Source organism: Sceloporus undulatus, chromosome 6 (assembly GCF_019175285.1).
Source record: "Sceloporus undulatus isolate JIND9_A2432 ecotype Alabama chromosome 6, SceUnd_v1.1, whole genome shotgun sequence".
NCBI classification, from domain to species: Eukaryota; Metazoa; Chordata; class Lepidosauria; order Squamata; family Phrynosomatidae; genus Sceloporus; species Sceloporus undulatus.
The window spans coordinates 122098036-122118511 of record NC_056527.1 but is presented as its reverse complement, the minus strand read 5'-3'; the positions used below and the strand labels follow the sequence as shown (position 1 = coordinate 122118511).

General features: G+C 45.4%; 1 protein-coding gene across 3 annotated transcripts in view; it reads left to right on the top strand.

The window, feature by feature from the left end:
• Positions 1 to 16512, top strand: part of SEMA4C (semaphorin 4C) — a 54812-nt gene extending 38300 nt beyond the window's left edge. For all 3 annotated transcript variants that reach the window (XM_042475617.1, XM_042475618.1, XM_042475619.1), the window contains exons 5-15: positions 2866 to 2964; positions 3094 to 3190; positions 3803 to 3919; positions 5757 to 5908; positions 6564 to 6739; positions 7757 to 7901; positions 8961 to 9183; positions 11726 to 11841; positions 12831 to 12988; positions 13775 to 13845; positions 14236 to 16512. In XM_042475617.1, coding sequence (XP_042331551.1) covers positions 2866 to 2964; positions 3094 to 3190; positions 3803 to 3919; positions 5757 to 5908; positions 6564 to 6739; positions 7757 to 7901; positions 8961 to 9183; positions 11726 to 11841; positions 12831 to 12988; positions 13775 to 13845; positions 14236 to 15077 — 2196 coding nt within the window. In that variant the 3' untranslated portion in view covers positions 15078 to 16512. The remainder of the gene's footprint in view (positions 1 to 2865; positions 2965 to 3093; positions 3191 to 3802; positions 3920 to 5756; positions 5909 to 6563; positions 6740 to 7756; positions 7902 to 8960; positions 9184 to 11725; positions 11842 to 12830; positions 12989 to 13774; positions 13846 to 14235) is intronic.
• The last annotated feature ends 3964 nt before the right edge of the window (positions 16513 to 20476 follow it).

Below are 20476 nucleotides of genomic sequence, written 5' to 3'. Positions count from 1 at the left end.
ATAATAATAATAATAATAATAATAATAATAATAATAATAATAATAATAATTCCTTCCTTCCTTCCTTAAGAAAACCCAGTGAAATTCATGGGATCACCATAAGTTGATTGGTGACTTGGACACACACACATATAAACACACAGTGTGAAAGTGACCAACAGAATATAAACACTGCAAATATAAGCATTCTTGTTGATGCTGTTGTGTGCCTTGAAGTTGTTTCTGATTTATGGCGACCCTAAGGCAAACCTGTCATGGGGTTTTCGTGGCAAGAACTGTTCAGAGGAGATGTTGACATTGCTTTCCCCTGAGGCTGAGAGCATATGACTTGCCCAAGGGTCACCCGTTGGGTTTCATGGCCAAGCTGGAAATCGAACCCTGGACTTCTGAATCATAGCCCAATGCTCAAACCATTCAAAGGTAGCCAGCGCAATTCAAGACACAGTCTTGAACCTGAGTCTCCACAGTCATTGTCTCACACATTCTGCCATGCTTGAAATTTGGGGTAAAAAGGGAAAGTTCAGCCTTCCTCCCTCTTCAGAGCTTCATAGCCCCTGTCCGCCTTGCCCCTCTTCCAAATGGCAGGCAAAATGCAAGAAAGCAAAAGAGACAATGGAAGAGCAACAGGCATGCAAAAGGTTTGTCCTCTTCCTCCTTCCATTGTTTGGCTGTGTCTCTCCCGTGGGAACACTCCTCAGCTCCCCTTATTTGGGTTTCTGTGTTTGAGTTTCCCTCTGCTGTCTTTGCATTTGATCTTCCCCTGCAAACCTTTCTGGCAAACATGAGTCCTGAGCCTCTGAAGGCTGGCACAGCAGTAGGCGAAGATGGACCCTGGAGCTGACACTGAACTCCTATATCATGCTGGCAGAGCATGTCACTAAAGTGCTCACCTCTGAAATAGTCTCCGTCTGCCCTGCTGCTTTCCCTAGCATGCAACAGCAGGTACAAGTCATGGCTCCTTCTCCCCTGAATGGCTACAAGGGAGTCCCTCTGGACTAATTCCAAATGATCTTGAGCACCAAGGAAAGAAGGAGCTGCCCCCAGTATAAGGCTACCTTTTCTCCCATGGTGCTCCAAGGTTGCTCCTTCTTGTGTGCCTCCAAGTCGTTTCTGACTTATGGCAACCCTATCACGGGGTTTTCTTGGCAAGACTCATTCAGAGGAGGTTTTCCCTTGACTTCTGAGGCTGGGAGAGTGTGACTTACCTAAGGGTCACCCAGTGGGTTTCATGACTGAGCTCAGAGTCAAACCCTGGACTTCAGAGTCATAGCCCAATGCTCAAACCACTCAACAGTAGCCAGCACAATTCAAGATAGAGCCTTGCAGCCAGTGGCACACCAGCAAGCCCCCATCTGTATTTGGGTGCCAGGGGCAACCCTGTACCTGTTCAGTCCTGGGTACCTCCTTCCTCAAGGGCTGAACAAATACTTACAGGGGTGTAACCTCCAGTTACAACTGCATGCATTGTACACACAGAGCCAGCATGGTATAGTGCTGAGTGTTGGACTATGGCTCTGAAGACCAGGGTTCGAGTCCCAGCTCAGCCATGGAAATCCACTGGGTCAATTTAGGCAAGTCACACTCTCTCAGCCTCAGAGGGAGGCAAAGGCAACCCCCCTGAACAAATTTTGCCAAGAAAACCCTATGGCTGGTTTGCCTTAGAGTCGCCATAAGTTGGAAACGACTTGAAGGCACACAACAACACACTGTAAGCAGCATGCTGTCCATCATCCTCTGGTTTTGCCTATCCTTCTTCCTACCTCAGCACTCAATTTCCAGGTAATTGTTGCTAGGGCTCCAACACCAAACATACTTATTTTGAGCAACGGCGCAGCTTCCCACAGTTAATTGGGCAGCTTTTTATTCCGATTGCTTTTCAGACATACTTAACAAGAAAACCCACATCCTTTTAGAATAAGCATTTGCCGTTTGCGCATGAGTGAGTGTCAGAAATGAGGAATAATGCTTTTGCTAAGCTCATGCCTGCTGCAGCACATGTATTTTTCATCGAAAAACAAATCATGCCCCGCTTGATTAGAATTCCTTGAGTAGTTTTTCTTTTTTGCTCCTATGAAAGTAAATACAGAGTTCATCCAGTTAATTAATCACTGAGATTTCTTAAATTGAGTGTCATCCCTAATCCCTGCCATTCATGCCGTCTTTATTTTTCTCTGATGACCTTTGTGGTTGTTCAGGATTTTAATGGCTCTTGCATAATGCCTGCTTGTCTTAACGTTGGCGGTTCACGCCACACTTAGAGAAGTGAATGGAGCTCTGTCTGCTCCATGGCTTGATAAACCAGAATTGGAAAGAAATCTGGCTCATGATGACTGAGCTGCATGCTGTTGATGCTTGCGCTGCTCACACATGGAATTCGTCATCTTTAAAGTCAAGTGTCTAGTCCTCAAAACTGCCAGGGTCCTATTGGTATGCTATGATAGCAGTTCACTTTTTGAATCCCTTCCGCTGGCTTGTGAAATTTTGCATTTGGGAACTTATGGCTAGATTCCCAGGAGTCTGGTAATGAACCTCTGCTGGTGTAGTCAGTGGTGTTTAAAGGGGAAAAGCCACAGCTACCATAAAAGAAGTGTGATATTGGAGAAATAAACTGTTTGGATGCTGGCAGATTTTGCCTGCTTTCCTTTTCTAACATGGTGCAATCCTGGGCAAATTGCAAACTGCGGCACAATGTCCCAGCAGGATTCTGGATGAATTTTAACAGCCTTGAGGACTAGAAACCTGATTTTATAAAAATCCAAGGTACCATGAATTCTGTGAGCAAACAACGCAGGCACAGAATAGAACCAGCTTTTGGAAAGGGGATTTTGGGAGGCGTGCTCACAACCTGTTTTTTTCCTCCTGCAGACTGACTGTTTCAACTACGTCCGTCTGCTGCAGGCTTACAACAGCTCTCACATGTACACCTGTGGGACTTATGCCTTCCAGCCCAAATGTGCCTACATTGTGAGTACGGGGAGCTTTCCTCTGCAAGAAATGTACTTTGGGTGCTTCTGCTTAGGGCAGCTGTTGGCAGTGGCGGTGGGTCATCCCCATAACCATCATCTTCTTTCTTTCTTCCAATGTCTCTTTCAGGATCTGGCCACCTTCTCCTTGGATAGGCTCTCCTTTGAGGATGGCAGAGGGAAATGCCCTTATGATCCAGCCAAAGGGCACACCGGCCTCATTGTGGGTAAGTAGTTTTAAATTACTTTTTGTGGGTTTTTCGGGCTATGTGGCCACATGCAAGAAGAGTTTATTCCTGATGTTTTGCCAGCATCTGAGGCTGGCATCTTCTCTGGGCATTCCAGGAATAAACTCTTTCTAGAACATGGCCACATAGTGCGAAAACCCACAAAAAACCTATGGGTGCCGGTTATGAAAGCCTTCGACATCACACTAGTTTTAAATTGTTTTGCTTTAAACAATGTGATGTATTTCTAATCTTTTTAAAACTGTCTTAAAATTGAGTTTATTGAGCCATATGTGCATCGCCCTAAGATGTCCTGGATATAGGGTGACAAATAAAATAAGTAGATAAATTTTTTCAGAAGGCTTTCTGTCTACATGCCCATAGGAAATGTGCAGAGAGTCAAAGCTAAGGTACTCCTGAGAAATAGCCATCTGAGCTCTGTTTAAAAACCTCCAAAGAAAGAGAGTCCATCACTTTTCCAAGGTCCCTTGAACCATTCTTGCCATCAGGACATTCTCCTTCATGTTTAGCAGGAACATTCTTCTGCGTAATTGGAATGGCTTGGAAACCGTAACCAAAATGGTCTCTCTCTCTCTTTTTTGTCTGTTTCAGAAGAAGAGTTGTATTCAGCCACGCTCAACAATTTTTTGGGCACAGAGCCTGTGATCCTGAGAAACCTCGGCCCTCAGTATTCGGTCAAGACGGAGCACCTGTCCACCTGGCTCAATGGTGAGAAGCACCGCCAAGCAAGGAAACCTGTTGTGCCTCTGAGACTTAGCTGAGAAATAAGAAAATTTCAGCGTAGGTTTTCATGGCTAATATGGCTATGCCTTTGAACATAAAGCAAGGAGGCGATTCTCCACTTTGGCCTCCTATGCACACTGGTACATTAATGCTCCTTTGGAGGGCTTTTTTTCTGTTGTGGGTTCCAAGGAGAGGTTTGTGATACCTACAAATGCACCATATACATGTTGTGGGCATGTGTTGTGTGCCGTCTAGTTGTTTCCGACTTGCAGCAATTCTGTCATAGGGCTTTTTGGCAAGAGGTGCAGAGGAGGCTTGCCATTACCTTCTGCTGAGGCTGAGAGATGGCCAAGGTTACCCAGTGGATTTCATGGTCAAACTCGGAATCGAACCCTGATCTGCAGAGATGCATGGACTGGCAATACTCCTTTTGCATCAACTCAAGTTAACTTGTAGTTATTACTACCTGGTATTCCTTCTTCACTCCCAACATAATCTGGGTTAGAACCTCCCTATGCAGGGATATGGAAAACTGCCTTAGGCTGCATCTATACTGCATAATTAATGCAGTTTGATACCGCTTTGACTGCCATGGCTCAATGCTATGGAATTCTGTGATTGGTCATTTTGTGAGACATTTAGCCTTCTCTGTCAAAGGGCTCTCATGCCACAATAAACTACAGTTCCCAGATTCCATGGCATTGAGCCATGGCCAATAAAGTGGAGTCAAACTGGATTATTTCTGCGGTGTGGATGGAGCCAGAGTGCTGGCCAGAGCCTAGCTCTGCAAGATGACTCTGGGTACCTGTCTCTGTTGCTGTTTACCTGTCTTTATCTGTTTTCTTTTTTCCGTGACTTTTCTTTCGGAGATGGGAGGGAGACGGGTGCAGAAAAATTATCTTCCCAGAAGAGAGATAAGGGTTGAAAAAGGAAGTTGATAGAGAAAGGAAACCTTCTGAATTCCCAGAAGGAAGAGTGGGCTCTTGTTAGCTTATCAATGTTGGCAAGTCTTCTGTTTCTGAGTGTGGATTTCAAACCGGACTGGAAAGTCCAACTATCTTATCTGATCCGCAGCAGAACATGAGTCTCATGCCAAGAAAAAGAAGAAAGTAAAAGCCCAAACCAGTGTGTTTGCGCACGTCTCTTTCATTTTCTTGAAACCGTTGAGGCAAAAGACAGCTAAAGATCAAGGGAGGCCCTCATGGGTTGGGTGGGGGAAATTTATCCCAGTGTAATACTATGAGTCTTAGCATTGTGTCATGGGTTGGGCATTGGACTATGACTCTGGAGACCAGGATTTGAATCCCTGCTGGAGCGTAAAAACCCACTTGGTGTTCCTTGGGTAAGTCAGGCTCTCTCAGCCTCAGAGGATGGCAGTGGCAAACCCCTTCTGAAGACACTTGCCAAGAAACCCCTATGACAGAGTCAACAGAGCCTTTCTCTATTGACATTTTAATCAACCCTTATCTCTCTTCTGGGTGAGATAGCCATAAGTTGGAAATGACGTGAACACAGATAATAACACAACTACAATATTATGTAGAGTGTGGCAAAGCTACATTTTGGACTGCAGGTCCTAGAGTCCTCCAACTGGCATGATATTGTGGACTCAGATTCAAATCCTTGGCTCTGCCATTGGGTGACCTTAGGCAAGTCACATCCTCACAGCCTCAGAAGAAGGCAAAGGCAAACCCCCCTCTGAACGAATCTTGCTAAGAAAGTCCCATGATAGGGTCGCCTTAGGATTGCCACAATTTGGAAATGAGTTAGGGCACCTATGACAACACCTGAGCAATGCACCTCGGTCTTTTCATCTCTGCAGAACCCCACTTTGTGGGCTCAGCCTTTGTCCAGGAGAGCAAAGGCAGTGACAAAGGGGACGACGACAAAGTCTATTTCTTCTTCAGCGAGCGCGCGGTGGAGTACGACTGCGACATTGACCAAGTGGTGGCTCGCGTGGCCAGAGTCTGTAAGGTCAGTGTGCGTTCCTGCAAATAACAGGTTGGAAGATGGTGGCACCTGTACATCAGTATTCTGAGCATCCCTGCCTGAAATGAAACTTGGATCGGCACATTTGTCCTTGTCCTTGTGCATAGCTTGGTCTCCTTTGTTCCCTTCCTCATCTGCCTTTGCCTCTGCCTTTTTTATCCTTGCTAAAAAATTTAGCTTCAGCCTTAAATTTTTATTTATTGCTAAAACTGACGAGCCGTCGCGATTCCGTTTCCTTAAATAAAAGCCAAATGGCAGGATCACTTTAAAATTTGGCACCAAATGCAAAATAGAAATTTTATATATATATATATATATATATACAGGTATATATATATATATATATATGATTTTGGGTTGCCTTCAAGAGATCCAGCATTTCCTGAAAAAATACATGGAATTTGTCTCCATGCTGATGTACATCAGTTTCCTTCATGGACTCCTCCTTACTCTCTGAAAATGCCAGCCACAGATGCAGGCAAAACGTCAGGAATAAACTCTTCTAGAACATGGCCACAGAGCCCCCAAAACCCATAAAAAAAACTATGGATGTCAGCTGTGAAAGCCTTTGACTTCAAATTCTTAGGCATGTCAGACCAAAGCCATTCTCCCCTTCCTAAATGTGGCTTTTACTTCGTAGGGAGACATGGGTGGTGCCCGTACTTTGCAAAAGCGGTGGACGACGTTTCTCAAGGCCCGTTTGCTGTGCTCCATCCCGGAGCAGCAGCTGCATTTCAACCGGATCCAGGGCTCCTACACGCTGAATGGAGATCACTGGCAGGAAACCAGTTTTTTCGGGGTCTTCCAGGCGCGCTGGTAAGGCAAGGGGGTTAATGGTTTTATGCTCTGCAGGGTTAGTTGTAGGGGTGCCACAGCTATCTCTATGCTGCATGAGTGTAAAACTAGACCAGGGTCTAGTCTGCACTGCAGAAATGATGCAGTTTGGCACCATTTTAACTGCCATGGCTCAATGCTATGGATTTGTAGTTTTGTGTTAGCCTTCTCTGTCAGAGAGCTCTGGAGCCATAGCAAAGTACAAATCAAAGGACTCTATAGTTAAAGCAGTGTCAAAATTGCATTAATTCTACAATGCTGGAGGTTAAACTTCAATGTCCTATACATCTGCCTTTGTTCCATGCTCTTCCGTGGGTGTGAGTATAACCTGTCCAGAAGGGTGTAAAACAAGATTATGGGAACGAAATGATGTTTTCTTCCGGAATAGATAAGCAAATAAGATAAGATAAGCAGTTCGTGCAAAACAAATGATTTCATGCTTAAAAACTGGGGGCAGGGTTGCATGATTTATGTAGCGATGGTAAGGTGGATTTTTCACTCCTGGAGGGCCTTCCCATTCTTCCTCTGCCAAACAGAAGGGCGGCAGGAGAGCATCTTTCTTCATGCCAGCCGTTAAAAAGTAATTATAATAATAGAAACATTTTCAAGATTTCCTCTATTTCTGCAGCATTTCAAGGGTTGGGGGGAGAGAGAGCTTTGGAAAGTTGCTTTTTGGGGGTTACATCTCCCCCAAATCTCACAACATGGCAGTTTATGCTGAGTTGTAGGCTGCATCCGCACTGCAGAAATAATCCAGTTTGACACCAATGTAACTGTCAGGGCTCAATGCTATGGGATTCTTGGAATGGTGGTTTTGCTAGCCTTCTCTGTCAAGAGAGAGCTCTGGAGCCAAAACAAACTATAGTTCCCAGAATCTCATAACATTGAGCCATGACAGTTGCACACTAGCAGTGGACTGAAATCTTCTACATGGATTGAAATCTTCTGTATCTTGGATGTCTTTGAACCTGTTTTTGTTCTCTTTTTTTTCCTGCGCAGGGGAGATGTTGACGTTTCCGCTGTATGCCAGTATCAGATTTTGGACGTGCAGAAAGTGTTCGATGGTCCCTACAAGGAGTACAGTGAGATTGCCCAGAAATGGATCCGGTACTCGGACCAAGAGCCCGTCCCTCGCCCCGGAGCGGTAAGTGGTGCCAGTAGTGCCCACTTCTAGCTCATTTCTCATTCTCTTCCGTTACTGCTGAGCACAAACGGGCACATTCTTTGTAAAGGCGTCTGTCACAAGATTGCTTTACTGTATTCAGATTTTTTCAGTTAATGTAAACGATTGTGTGTTTTTTTAAAATGCCATTACGTGGGCCGGTTCAGCTTGGCATGGGCAGAATGACGGCACATGGGTGTGCATTGAAAAATCTTGCCAAGATGGAGCAGCTTGGTGGGAATTTCTTTGTTATAGAATTAGTTCAGAACTTGTATGGAGGTGTGTGTCCATGAATCCACCCTGTTGCTATCTAATAGGGCTGTGCCCATCTGGCTTGGCTGTGCCCTACTTCTGCCTCCTGTCCCAGTATGATGGGGCCAATTGCTGAGCCAGTCCCATTAATAGGTCCTCACTTTTTCAATGACGATCAGTCTCTTTTCGTTGAGCAACTAATCAATAAAGTCAGAGTGTTGCCAAGCTTCAGATCTGCTTGTCTCCAGATCCCTGCATCTTTCCCCAAACAAATGCTGCAGATGAGGGAAGCATCATCTTCATGCTTTCAGGCTGCATCCGCACTGCAGAAATAATACGGTTTGACCCCACTTTAACTGCCCTGGCTCAATGCTATAGAATTCTGGAATGTGCCATTTTGTGAGATATTTAGCCTTCTCTGTCGGAGAGTTTTGGTGCCACAACAAACTGTAGTTCCCAGAATTTCATAGCATTGAGCCATGGCAGTTAAAGTGGGGTCAAACCAAATTATTTCTGTAGTGCGAATGCAGCCTCTGAAGCACTTTTCCTATTTGCTGCTTCATGTCCTTTACTGCAGAACCTTAACAGTATAAAAATATTTCCTCAGAGCTGAGATACATTTATATCGCGGGTGTAGCTATGGGGGGCAGAGGGCAAAAGAAGGGCATCATCCCCCAAATAAAAACTCAAGACTCCCAAATAATATTTTTCTTAAGTCCCCAAATTGCTAGCAATGCAGAGAGTCTTCCCTTTGCAATCTAAAGTCCTTGCTCCATTATTTCCTTCCAGTGTATCACCGACTGGCACCGGCACAACAGCTTCACCAGCTCCCTGGAGCTGCCAGACAACACTCTCAACTTTGCCAAGAAGCACCCACTCATGGATAAAGTGGTATCGCCACAAGGCAACCGGCCCTTGCTGGTTAAGAAGGATGCCAACTTCACCCAGCTGGTGGTGGAACGAGTCCACGGCTTGGATGGGAAACCCTACCAAGTGTTGTACATTGGCACAGGTATGGCACAACAAGACCCCGCGCCGCATGTGGCAAAGCAAAGCTTTTGCCAAGAATTTAATAGTTGGCATTTATCTGGGAACCAGGGTAGTGCTGTGGTTCGAGTGTTGGACTAGGGCTGAGAAACCAGGGTTCAAATCCCTGCTGGGCTTTGGAAAGCCACCTTGGACAACTCACTCTCAGCCGGAGAGGAAGGCAGCGGCAAACCCCCTCTGAACAAATCTTGCCAAGAAAACCCCACGATAGGGTTGCCTTAGGGTTGCCAAATGTCAGAAATGACTTGAAAGCACATAACAACAACATACACAAACCCATAGTTTTGGCCCCCAAACATGTCCTCGATTTAGGGTTGCCATAAACCAGAAATGATTTGAAGGCACAGAAGGCACAGCAAAGGACCTTTACGTAGCAATGGATGGCAAGGTGGTTTGCTGGAGATGCGGGAGAACTCTGTTTGTTGCAATAAAATCATCTTCCCCAACCTGATGCTCTCCAGACATATTAGAATATCATTCCCAGTATCCTCATCAGCACAGTTATGCTGCCTGGGAATGATGGGAGTCATAATCCAACACATTTGGCAGGTACCAGGCTGGGAAAGGCTGAAATAAACAGAGAAGGGGATGGGTTAGTGGACTAGTCATCAGGAGTTGATGCATATTTTACGTTCACAATACATTTAAAGAATGCTTTGTTTTATTCCATTTTTATCCCGACTTTCTGCTGGGGAAAAAATAAATCCAGAGTTCAAAGTAGCTGATAACACAGATAAAAATAAATTGAATAAGAAAGCAACACCGACACAAATTAAACTGTAAAGCAATTAAAATTAATGATCGGTAAACATGAAGATAGCATAGAAGATCCCTTTGAAGGGATGCATCTTCAAGGCTTTTTGGAGAGCAGCGAGAGTGGAAAAGCACATTCTTTGCCAGGTGAAGAAACCTGTCCTGCTATCTCTGTAAATTTGGGAAGTGTGTGGGTGTTCTTTCTTTAAAAAATTTCTGTGTTATGAAAGCATTTTATTCCACTTTTCCATAGATTTCAAACCCATTAGCAAGCATTAAATTAATAAATGCTGTTGCAGGCTGCCTTCAAGTCATTTCTGACATAAGGTGATCCTAAAGTGAACCTCTTGCAGGGTCTCCTTGGCAAGATTTGTTCAGAGGGGGTTTGCCATTGCCTTTCTCTGAGGCTGAGAGCATGTGCCTTGCCCAAAATCACCCACTGGGTTCCTGTGGCTGAGCAAGGATTCGAACCCTGGTCTCCGCCAGTGTCCAGCGTCTCAAACCATGACACCATGCTGACTCTCAAACAAATAAATGTTAAGACAAAGCAGACACAGAACAGTTTTGCTGAAGGTACATCTGGTTTAGCTAGTCAAGGGGAGAGGCAAGGAATTATGGCATGGCATTGCCTTGAACCACCTGTCCAACCACCTCCTCTGGCTTCTGAGATTTCGCCAGGCTTTGCCCACACACTTTTCAAATGATAGTTAATTTTTTCTTTCAAAAAAGGGCCAGATACCATCAGACATTACTACACTTCAAAGGATCCTTTCAATACAGAACGGGGAAAACCTCTTGAATAGATCTTACACAACGCAGTCTATGGTTTGCATTAATCAGTTGTCAGTGCTTAAGAAATCTTGGTGGGTTAAGCCATCAATTAAATTTGCATGTGCATTTTTGATAAAGTGGCTCGGAAGCAAGGCGCATCCTTTCTCGGTGGCTTCTTTTGTTGTTAAAGATGATATGTGGCGCGTGTCATGGAAGTGTCATGGAAGAAGCATTCCTGTCTGTGTGGGGGAGGAAAGAGGAGAGGATGTCTCTTCTAAGATGGCACAGTTACCATTTTTACAAGTAGCTGTACAGTTGGTCCTCTGTATCCGCTGATTCTTTATCCATAGACTCAATCATCCACCGCTTGAAAATATGTTTAAATATATATAAATTCCCAAAAGCAAACCTTGATTTTTACCATTCTGCATATGGGATACCATTTTACTATATGTCATTGCATTTAATGGGATTTTTATATCCACTGAGTGTCCAGGGACCAAACCCCAGCCGAAAACAAGGGCCCGTTTGTTTTGGACCTCTGATCCCAGAAGCTCCAGCCACCTTGGCTGACAGTCAGGAATTATGGGAGTTGAAGTCCAAAACATCTAGATCAAACCACTGTATTAGATAATCCACTGGTCAGGGCAGTCAAAGCGATCTCAAACTGGATTATTTCTGCAGTGTGTTTTGGACCTTCTGTGTCTCTGGGAGACCCAAAAAGATCACCCTGGGATGTTTGGCTGCAGAAATGGCTTTGGAGGACTGCATTCACTTTGTGGCTCTCAGGAGGATGTGGCTGGCATCCTAGTGGGCATAAGGGTCAAAAACAAGCCATGCCTATGGACTACTTTTCATGGGGATAGATGCAGAGGGTGGGAGTTGGGGCTTTGCATGTTGGCAGGGAAGAGTCCATTATACATACCTTGGACTTCTTCCCATGATGATTCATCCTATGTACCTTGTCTTGGGCTCTTCCACAGAGAACGGCTGGTTGCACAAGGCAGTGGTCTTGCCCTCCGGTGTCCATCTCATTGAAGAGCTGCAGATCTTTGAGCGGCCCCAGCCTATCAAGAGCCTGGTCTTATCTCTCCAAAAGGTAAGGAATGTTCCACACATTAAGGCTGGAGCTTAAGTAGGGGGAGAGGACTACAACTCCCAAATTCCACCAAGACAACATGGCCAGTGGCCATGACACCAGTTAGGAGGCCTTTCTTTCCTGGATCCCTACTGGATGCAGATATCTCACCCTCCATGACACTAAATCATCGACAGCACTGATCTGCATCTCTGTGTTTGCAACAGAGCTAGGAAAAACTACATTTTTTTGGTTATCCCTCCCAGTGTAGGGTGTCTGTATGCTCACACATACACAAATCTTGCTGGGGATAAATAGTGCATGTTGAGCTCCCATGCTTGATTTGTCCAATTCTGTTTTTTAACATTCAGAAAAAGAGGTTGTGAAGGGGTCCTTTGGGTTGAGAGGCCAGTGTGGAGTAATGGGTTGAGCATTAGACGATGACTCTGGAGACCAGGGTTCGAATCCTGACTCAGCCATGTAAACCCACTTGGGCAACTCACACTCTCTCAGCTCCAGAGGATGCAAAGGAAAAACCCTCTGAAGAAACTTGCCAAGAAAACCCAGGATAGGTTTGCCTTAGGGTCACCATAAGTCAGAAACAAGTTGAAGGCACACAACAATGACGACAACAACAACCTTTGGGTTGAGCAAATGTGGGAAGAGGCAGGGGACAGGACAAAGATGGGATTTGTTGGACGTGGGTTATCTGGATCTGTCCCTGGACAAAGTGAGAGGAAATTGCAGAAATCACTGTGCCATTTGGCTTCTGTGTTTCCACCAGAAATTTGCCTGCAAAGTTCACAAGACTTTATCTGTAACCGTCATCAGAGCTAGAAACATTTGTGCTTGAACAAACTAAGAGAATCTTAGAGCCTTGTGTTCACATACTTGGCACGAGATGTTTATACCTGTGTGCCAAAGAATGAGATGGCATGATTAATAGGGGGGCAAAACGGTGTGACTCCAGATGCCATTCCACTGTTTATGTTCTTCCCTTCCCTTCTTAGAGAGTGCTGTTCGTTGGCTCCAACTCCCACGTCATCCAGCTTCCGGTAGCAGACTGCAGCAAGTACCACTCCTGCTCCGACTGCGTCCTTGCCAAGGACCCTTACTGTGCCTGGACCTGGAATGGAAGTCGCTGCGTCCGCATTGATGCCTACGATGGGTAAGGGCTGTGCCAGCCGCGTTTGGGAAAGGACAGTGCAGTAGAGGAAGAGAACAGTGGAGATCAATTGGTGGGCTATGCATGTCTGTATGTGTCAGCAGGGCACTGAAGCATCTGCTCCCACAAATCCTGTTCAGCTACTCTGCATTTTCCAAATGTTGATGAATCTGCAACCTCCTCACCTGAACTATATAGTTTACAAACCTCCTTTTTAAAACAAAGCTGCAATCTCTGAGGGTTAAACTGCAGCTGCACAAGCTACATGCGCAGGGATGTAGAATGCTTACAGCTCCTAGTTAGTTTGTTTTTTAATGTATTTTATTTTCCAAAAACCTCAAGACAAAACAAGATAAAAAACCAACATGATGATAAATCAGTCAGCCGAGGAATACAAACATTAATTCCAAAATCATATGCATAAAACATATATAAAGTAAAATAGCATAACCAATTTAAAAGAATGAAGTCCCAAATGACGGCTGATATGATGGTGCCCCTCCAATCCCTTTTGAAGCTTGCTCAATTATTAAAGCAATGATAAAAGCCCAGATAGTGCCAAACATATCTTTTTAAAATTTTCTTTTTAGCCATTCTGATTCAACAAGCCAGTTTTTCTGAAAGGGAATTGTTCCTAGATGCAGATCCGCCAACTACAGTGCCTGGTTTTGATCCTTTTAATCTTAGATTGATATGTGCTTTTCTTAGCCATTAACATATACTTCTAGTCCTGGAGAATTGTTCCATGCAATGAGCCTCTAGTGATGTGCTGATTTTTTCCTCTTGTAGGACTTCAGTGTTGTTCCAAGATTTGGGTACGGAGCCAACGATGTGCAGCCCTTTGCGTGCCAGCCGGCCAGGTCAGTCCTCCGTATTTGTCAGGCAGCCTTTCCATGGCTATTTGGGCACTCATTTCTTCTGAATTGGGATATTTCTGGGTTTTGTCATCTCTTTGATCTTCGGTGTTGGGCTGTTGCAATGAGAAGATACAATTATCAGGGTAATTTCACATCTTAAGAGCTCCTACAGATGGGTCAATAGATCTGGCTGTTTTGCTTCTGGATTTCATGGCTTGTAACAGTTATTCCCTCATCTGCATTCTGGGCATCTTATGCCAGTCACTGTAGTCACTATTAAGCTAAATAGAACAGGGGGTCTGAATCAGCCGCTCTCTCTGTTCCTATGATTTCCATTTGTTGACCAAAGAATGGCTAAGATGACGGTATCTTTTCCTCCTTTCCACCTTTCAGGAACCAAAGTTATTGCTAAGAATGTCACAGTGATGGTGGGCACGGACCTGGTGCTCCCTTGTCGCCTCACCTCCAACCTGGCCAAAGCCCTCTGGACCTTCAATGGGAAGGAACTGCCCGAGGAACAGACTTCGGTCCTCTATGACACCCACCTCCAGGCCTTGATCATCTTGAGCGTGGGCCCAAGGCAGGGAGGCAAGTACAGGTGCATCCAGTTGGAGGAACTGAATGAACTGATGGTTGAGAGCTACGTGGTCACGGTAGTGTCTGACCCAGCCACCTCCTTGGAAGCCCGGGCTCCGCTGGAGAACTTGGGCCTGGTGTGGATGGTGGTGATCGCTCTGTCGGCTGTCTGCTTGGTGCTTCTGCTGGTGGTGTTGTCCTTGAGGCGCCGGCTGAAGGAAGAACTTGAGAAGGGCTCCAAGACCATTGAGAGTACCTTGGTCTACCCCATTGAGCTGCCCAAGGAAGCCAAGAGTCCCACCTTCATTCCCAGCACCACCTCGGACTCAGATGAGAAACTTTGGGACCCGGCCAGCTATTACTATTCAGATGGCTCCCTTAAGATTGTCCCGGGGCATGCCGTGTGCCAGAATGGAGGTACCACTCCATCTCCCACCACCAACGGCATCCCCGGCCAGCCGCTGCAGTCGCCGCCTCTCCATTCGCCCAACCGCATCAACCTGGGCAACATCCGCGGCTCTTCCTCCAACGGCTACATCCGCCTCAACCTGGGTGCCGAGGAGCGGCCGGACTACAGTGACTTGGCGGAAGAGCTGCGCAGGAAGCTCAAGCAGAGGCAAGCGTTGCCGGACTCCAACCCAGAAGAGTCGTCGGTATGAGCTACACCGATGTTCACCCACATATCACTCAACTACCTCATTAACAAGGCTGGGATCACTGCCTTGGCTGGGACTATGACCTTTTTATTAAAAAGAAAAAGCGAAACAGAGAAAATAATCATCCTATTTAAGGACTTTTTTGGACCTGGTGAGTTTTCTAACAACCACTGCGCATTTACCAGTTTTTTTACACTGCCAAGGCACTCTCTTCCCCCGATGCGCCTCTTATCGTCCAGTGTTTTCAGCCGTGCTTCCTTCTGGGACATGCCTAGGACTTTGTGGGAGGTGGTTTCACTCTTCCTTTGCCTTTGGACGGTCAGTTTGGCCTCACTACAGACTTAGCCATGGACGATGGACGGATGGACGGACTTGCTGGGTTGTCTTGATTGTCAGAGTGGCCCTGTGACGTAACGTAACAGTGATGCTGTGAACGGTCATTGGAAAAAGCAGGGTGGATCCAGCTGCATTTTGGCTCCATACTTTTCTGTTCCCCCTTCCAATTTTTTGATACTGACCAGTGATGACCGGCTGTATGCAATATTTGGGCCGGGGCTAGTTGCGCGCCTTTTTTATTCTTCCCAAAGGAAAGGCTGAAGACTAGAATGATGGTTTGTAAATCCCCCTTTCCCCAAATTTTCTCTAAAGGAGAACCATCCCAAGGAGCAGGTGTTGGCAAAAGGTGGCCCAAAGAGGAGATGCGGAGGAGACTCCCTTGTCTATAACATGGCTGAGAAGGTGGAGATGCAAGCGTAGAGGTTGGGAGAAAGCTTCACCTGGAAAAGGGCTATATTCCTCAAGGGGGGTGAGCTTAAAAGGTAGGGATGGGGAGGGCAAAAGGGTTGGACAAAGATTGTGGTGGAAGCTGAGTTTAAATTGCACTCCTGCCCCATGCACGCCTTGATCGCAAATTGTGCATTTCAAGTTGTACACAAGGACGTGTGTCTGGTAGCTCACTTAGGTTGGTCTGTGTATCTCACAAATCTGTGTGTGTGAGTGTGTGTGTATGTGCGCGCATGAGAGAGAGAGATTACTTTTTTTAAAACAAAACAAAAAAATCCACTGCTGAGACTGAACTGAGCTTCCTTTGCCTTCCTTTTGGAGGTGGGGAGCATGCCATGTAGATATCCTTGTTTCCCCCCCCCATGCCCCTGGCTGTGGCCCTGCCTGGTAGCCAAGCTCTCTGCCCAGCCAGACCCTCCCCTGGTCCTGCATGCCTCTTCACTTGGCTCCCTTCTTTTACCCCCTTTTTTAAAATAAAAATAAAATTAAAATAAAATTCTGTAAATAATAAGACAGGCGTCTTTGATCAAGAGAGCCTCTCGCTTGCCCCCGGGCCCATCACTCGTGTAATTTATTTGTTACTGAAATATATTTATTGGATGTAAATAGCTGAATATTTTTATATGAATAATAAAATGGAGATTACAAAAAATGGAGATGCTACTAGTGTTGGTGATTGAAAGGTCTTCTTCTTGTTCTTCTTCTCTCCCCAAGGAGTGAGAAGTTCTGGGTACTCTAATTGTTACAGATCCATCTTCCTTAAATGTACTGGGAAAGTACTGGAACATGTTGATTTTAATCGGAATTTAGCAAAGGGACTTTTTGGGATGACAGCTTCCAGGATCTCAAAGCCAACATGGCCATTGACCATGAGGACAAGGGCATTTTTTAAGGGAAAGCGGTGTATCTAAGTGGACATTTATTCCTGGATTGTGAAACCTCCCCAGTGAAAATAAGCATATACAAGCAATTTAGTCACTGAACGGCATGATTCCCACCCTTGTTTCAGTGCCTTCTGCAAGTTACTGTAAACCAACAATAAAAATAATCCCCTGCATCTGCATTGGCGAAATAATCCAGTTTGACACCGCTTTAACCACCATGGAGGTTAAAGCAATTGCAAAATGGATTATTTCTGTAACCTCTCTGTTCAAAACCTCCCTTCCCGGAGGCAGGGAAGAGGCAATCCCGGTAAAAACCAAGACTGCATCTGCACTGGAGAAAGAATCTAGGTTGACACCACTTTAACTGCCATGGCTGAATTCTGGGAACTGTAGTTTGTTGGGGCACCAGAGATTCCCTCTCATGCCCCAACCAACTCCAATTCCAAGAATTCCATGGCAGTTAAAGTGGTGTCAACCCAGAGTATTTCTCCTGTCTGGATGTAGCCTCAAACCCCAACAAGAAATCAGTCTGCTTAACAGGGAATGTCAAGGGTCGTGTTTTGTGCAGCTTTTTATTCTTGGCACATCTGGGATTTAAAGTTATCCAGAAGGGGATAAACTCTTCTTTATCTGTCTTTTCCTGCTCTAGGGTCAGTCCTGGATATCTTGCATTCCCTTCATTAGCGTTCCTCTTGGCTGGGCCTTTTTCCGCTGCGGTGGGGTATCTGTCCTTTTTGCTCCAGCCTCCTTGTCCTTTCCCTTTTGCCCATGATCTCATGGAAAAAAGCAAGCATCAGGCCTATAAATGGGCATTTCTTGGTTCCCAGCACTTTGGAGGGCCAAACAGGGGGAGGAGGACCCAGCCGTCCCAAGGGACTTTGGCTCTCCTTGCTGCTAAGGCAGAATAGCAGAGCTTTTAAGGAGCAGCTGGCTTAGCTCTGCTCTTGTAAATAACTGCCAGTTTAATGTATTCCCGCTCCTGTTGACTTAAACACATGTGCGCATAAATAGATTAAGGTGGAAACTAATGGTGGGTTTTGCAATAGATCTCCCTTTGCCCTTGTCGCCTGATTCCCTGGCCGGAAGAAAAAGGGCATCTTGCTTTTCCTATTTGCCACATGCAAAATGCAGTGGGAAATTCAAAGGGTTTCCAGCAATGCTCTTGAATGGAATGCGGTGTTGCAAATAAATATATTAAGGAAGAAACTAATGATGGGTTTTGCAATAGATCTCCCTCTGCCCTTGTCGCCTGATTCCCTGGCTGAAAGGAAAAGGACATCCTGTTTTTCTTCTCTGCCACATACAAAATACACCGCAAAGAGCAGTGAAGAAAAAAGAGAGATGAAATTGATATTTCAAAGGATCTCCAGCAATGCTCTTCAGCAGAATGCGGCATTGCAAAGTTCCCATATCTCATGCCCTGCTTTAGCATTATATTGGACTTTCTGTTCCTTTATCATAGCATCACCTAGGCAGGTGATATTTTTGTAACCTGGTGTCCTATAAATGAAAAAATGAGCATTTCAGAAGAGTAGGAGATTAAAGTCTAAAAATACTGATGAAGATGAGCTGAGAGGAGGAAGGAGAGAGTGCAAAGGAGTAGGTTTGTTTGCTCACAAACCTGGCAACAATGGAGGGACTCATCCAAAGGGTTGCGATCTCACAACAGGCCTGCAAGGGCTCTTAATTTGATCAAGAATGAAAAAAGGCAAGGCTTTTAGTTAAATTACTTTTAGTTGGTTATTACTTTCTCGCCAGCAAGAAGGCAGGAGGACATTGTGATCCATAGAGCCCTCTTGCTCTGTGAAATTCAAAGACCAGATTTTTTGGCACTTCGCGGGTTGACAACAGCATCGCTCTTTCTAACAGCCAAGAGAGCCAGAGTTGTGTAGTGGTTTGAGAACTGGACCATGACTTTTGGAGACCAGGGTTCAAATCCCCACTCAGCCATGGAAACCCACTTAGGGCAAGTCACACTTTCTCAACCTCCAAGGAGGGCAAAGGCCAACCCCCCTGTGAACAATTCTTGCCAAGAAAAACCAATGGTAGGTTTGCCTTCAGGTCACCATAATCACAAATGGCTATAAGGCACGCAACACAATGCCAACTCGCATGGGCCTGTAGCCAAAATATTAGCTGCCAGGAATTGCAATCCAACATCATTTGGAGAACCATAGCAGCCGCCTTCCCAGCTGTTAGGATTTGAGGAAAGGATGCGCGGCACCTTTTTTTTTTATTTTTTGCAGGTTCTGGGTGCATTATGGTAAGAAGTCATGCGGATGCCACAAAGCAACTGGGAAATGAAGTGTCAGGTAAGAGCTGCTACACTGAGCAGGGAGTTGAGTGACGGTTGCCAGTTTTGTTCTTGTCTTCTCTTGTTTTTGCAAAATCATAGCAACAAATAACTTGGTCTGGGAAAATGCAGAAAGTTCATCGTCTAGTCTTGGACGGAGTTGGAGAAAAGCAACCCCAACCCTCCATATATGTTTGGAACCAAAAGGATGGGAGTGCGAAGCACTGTTGTGCATTCGACTCCCTTCACTTTCTGCACAGATCTCCTTTTGGCATGCTCCTTTTCCCATGGCCTTGGCGGTGCCTCTTGCTCCATCCATCTTGGCTAATTAGTGCTATCGGAAAGGAACAGCTGGCGCACAGCTGGCAGGAATGGACAGCAAGTCCTTAAAAGAAAACAGGGCATTGCCAGAGTCGCAGGGCTGGTGGGACCCAGCCGCCCTCAGTAAACATTTCAGGTTGCATCCACTTTACACCGTTGCAGCAGTTTCAGGCCACTTTCATTGTGGTTCCTTCCTATGAGATCCTGGGGTTTCTAGCTTGGGGAAGTCTCTCAATTTCTCTGCGGTCCTTCAGGGCAAGAGCACCCTAGCGAAGATTTGGAAGTGCCTCACCAGACTATAAAATCCATCCTATGGCAATGTATTTAGTGAGGCAACCAAAAAGCATAAAATACACCATGCAAGATTTTTGTGCGTTTTCGGGTTATGTGGCCATGTTTTAGAAGAGTTTATTCCTGACGTTTGGCCAACAGTGGTTGGCATCTTTGGAGAATACTGGCATAGAAGAAAGTGGGGTATATAATCACTTCCATGCCAGCATTCTCTGAAGGTGCCAGCCACAGATGCTGGTGAAAGATCAGGCCACATAGTCCGAAAAATCCACAAAAAACTATGGATGCCAGCCATGAAAGCCTTTGCCTTCACATTGTGCAAGCTTTTGCAGTTACATAGGCTTCCCCTTTATATAAGTCAGAAGTGACTCAAAGCCACACAATGACGACTAATGCCACAGGCCTTCAACTCTGGCAACCCAAGGTGATAGATAGCCTTGCAGTAGAAAATGGACTCCCTGAAAATTGGACAATTAAAACAGTTTTGCCTTATTCATTCCATTTTTTAAGACTGGATATGAGATCTAGGTAGTGGTTCTTCTTTTGCGTGCCACACCTGTGGGCAGCGAGGTGGCAAGGAAAAGATTAAAAAGAGCACCCCAGGGCTGTCTGCCTAAAAATATTTTTAATCATCGCGTGCCGTCTGTTGCCTTTGGGTAGAGACGGCACCGAAGGAATAAGAGTATTAATGACTGTCAGCATTAATTAATTTGGGAATCAAGGTATGCTGAATTCTGGCATCTGCATTAAGGAAATTTACATATTTATTCCGTATAATTTTATGCCGTTGGTTACAAGGCGAGAGGGGGGGGAACGAAACCACTATAAAA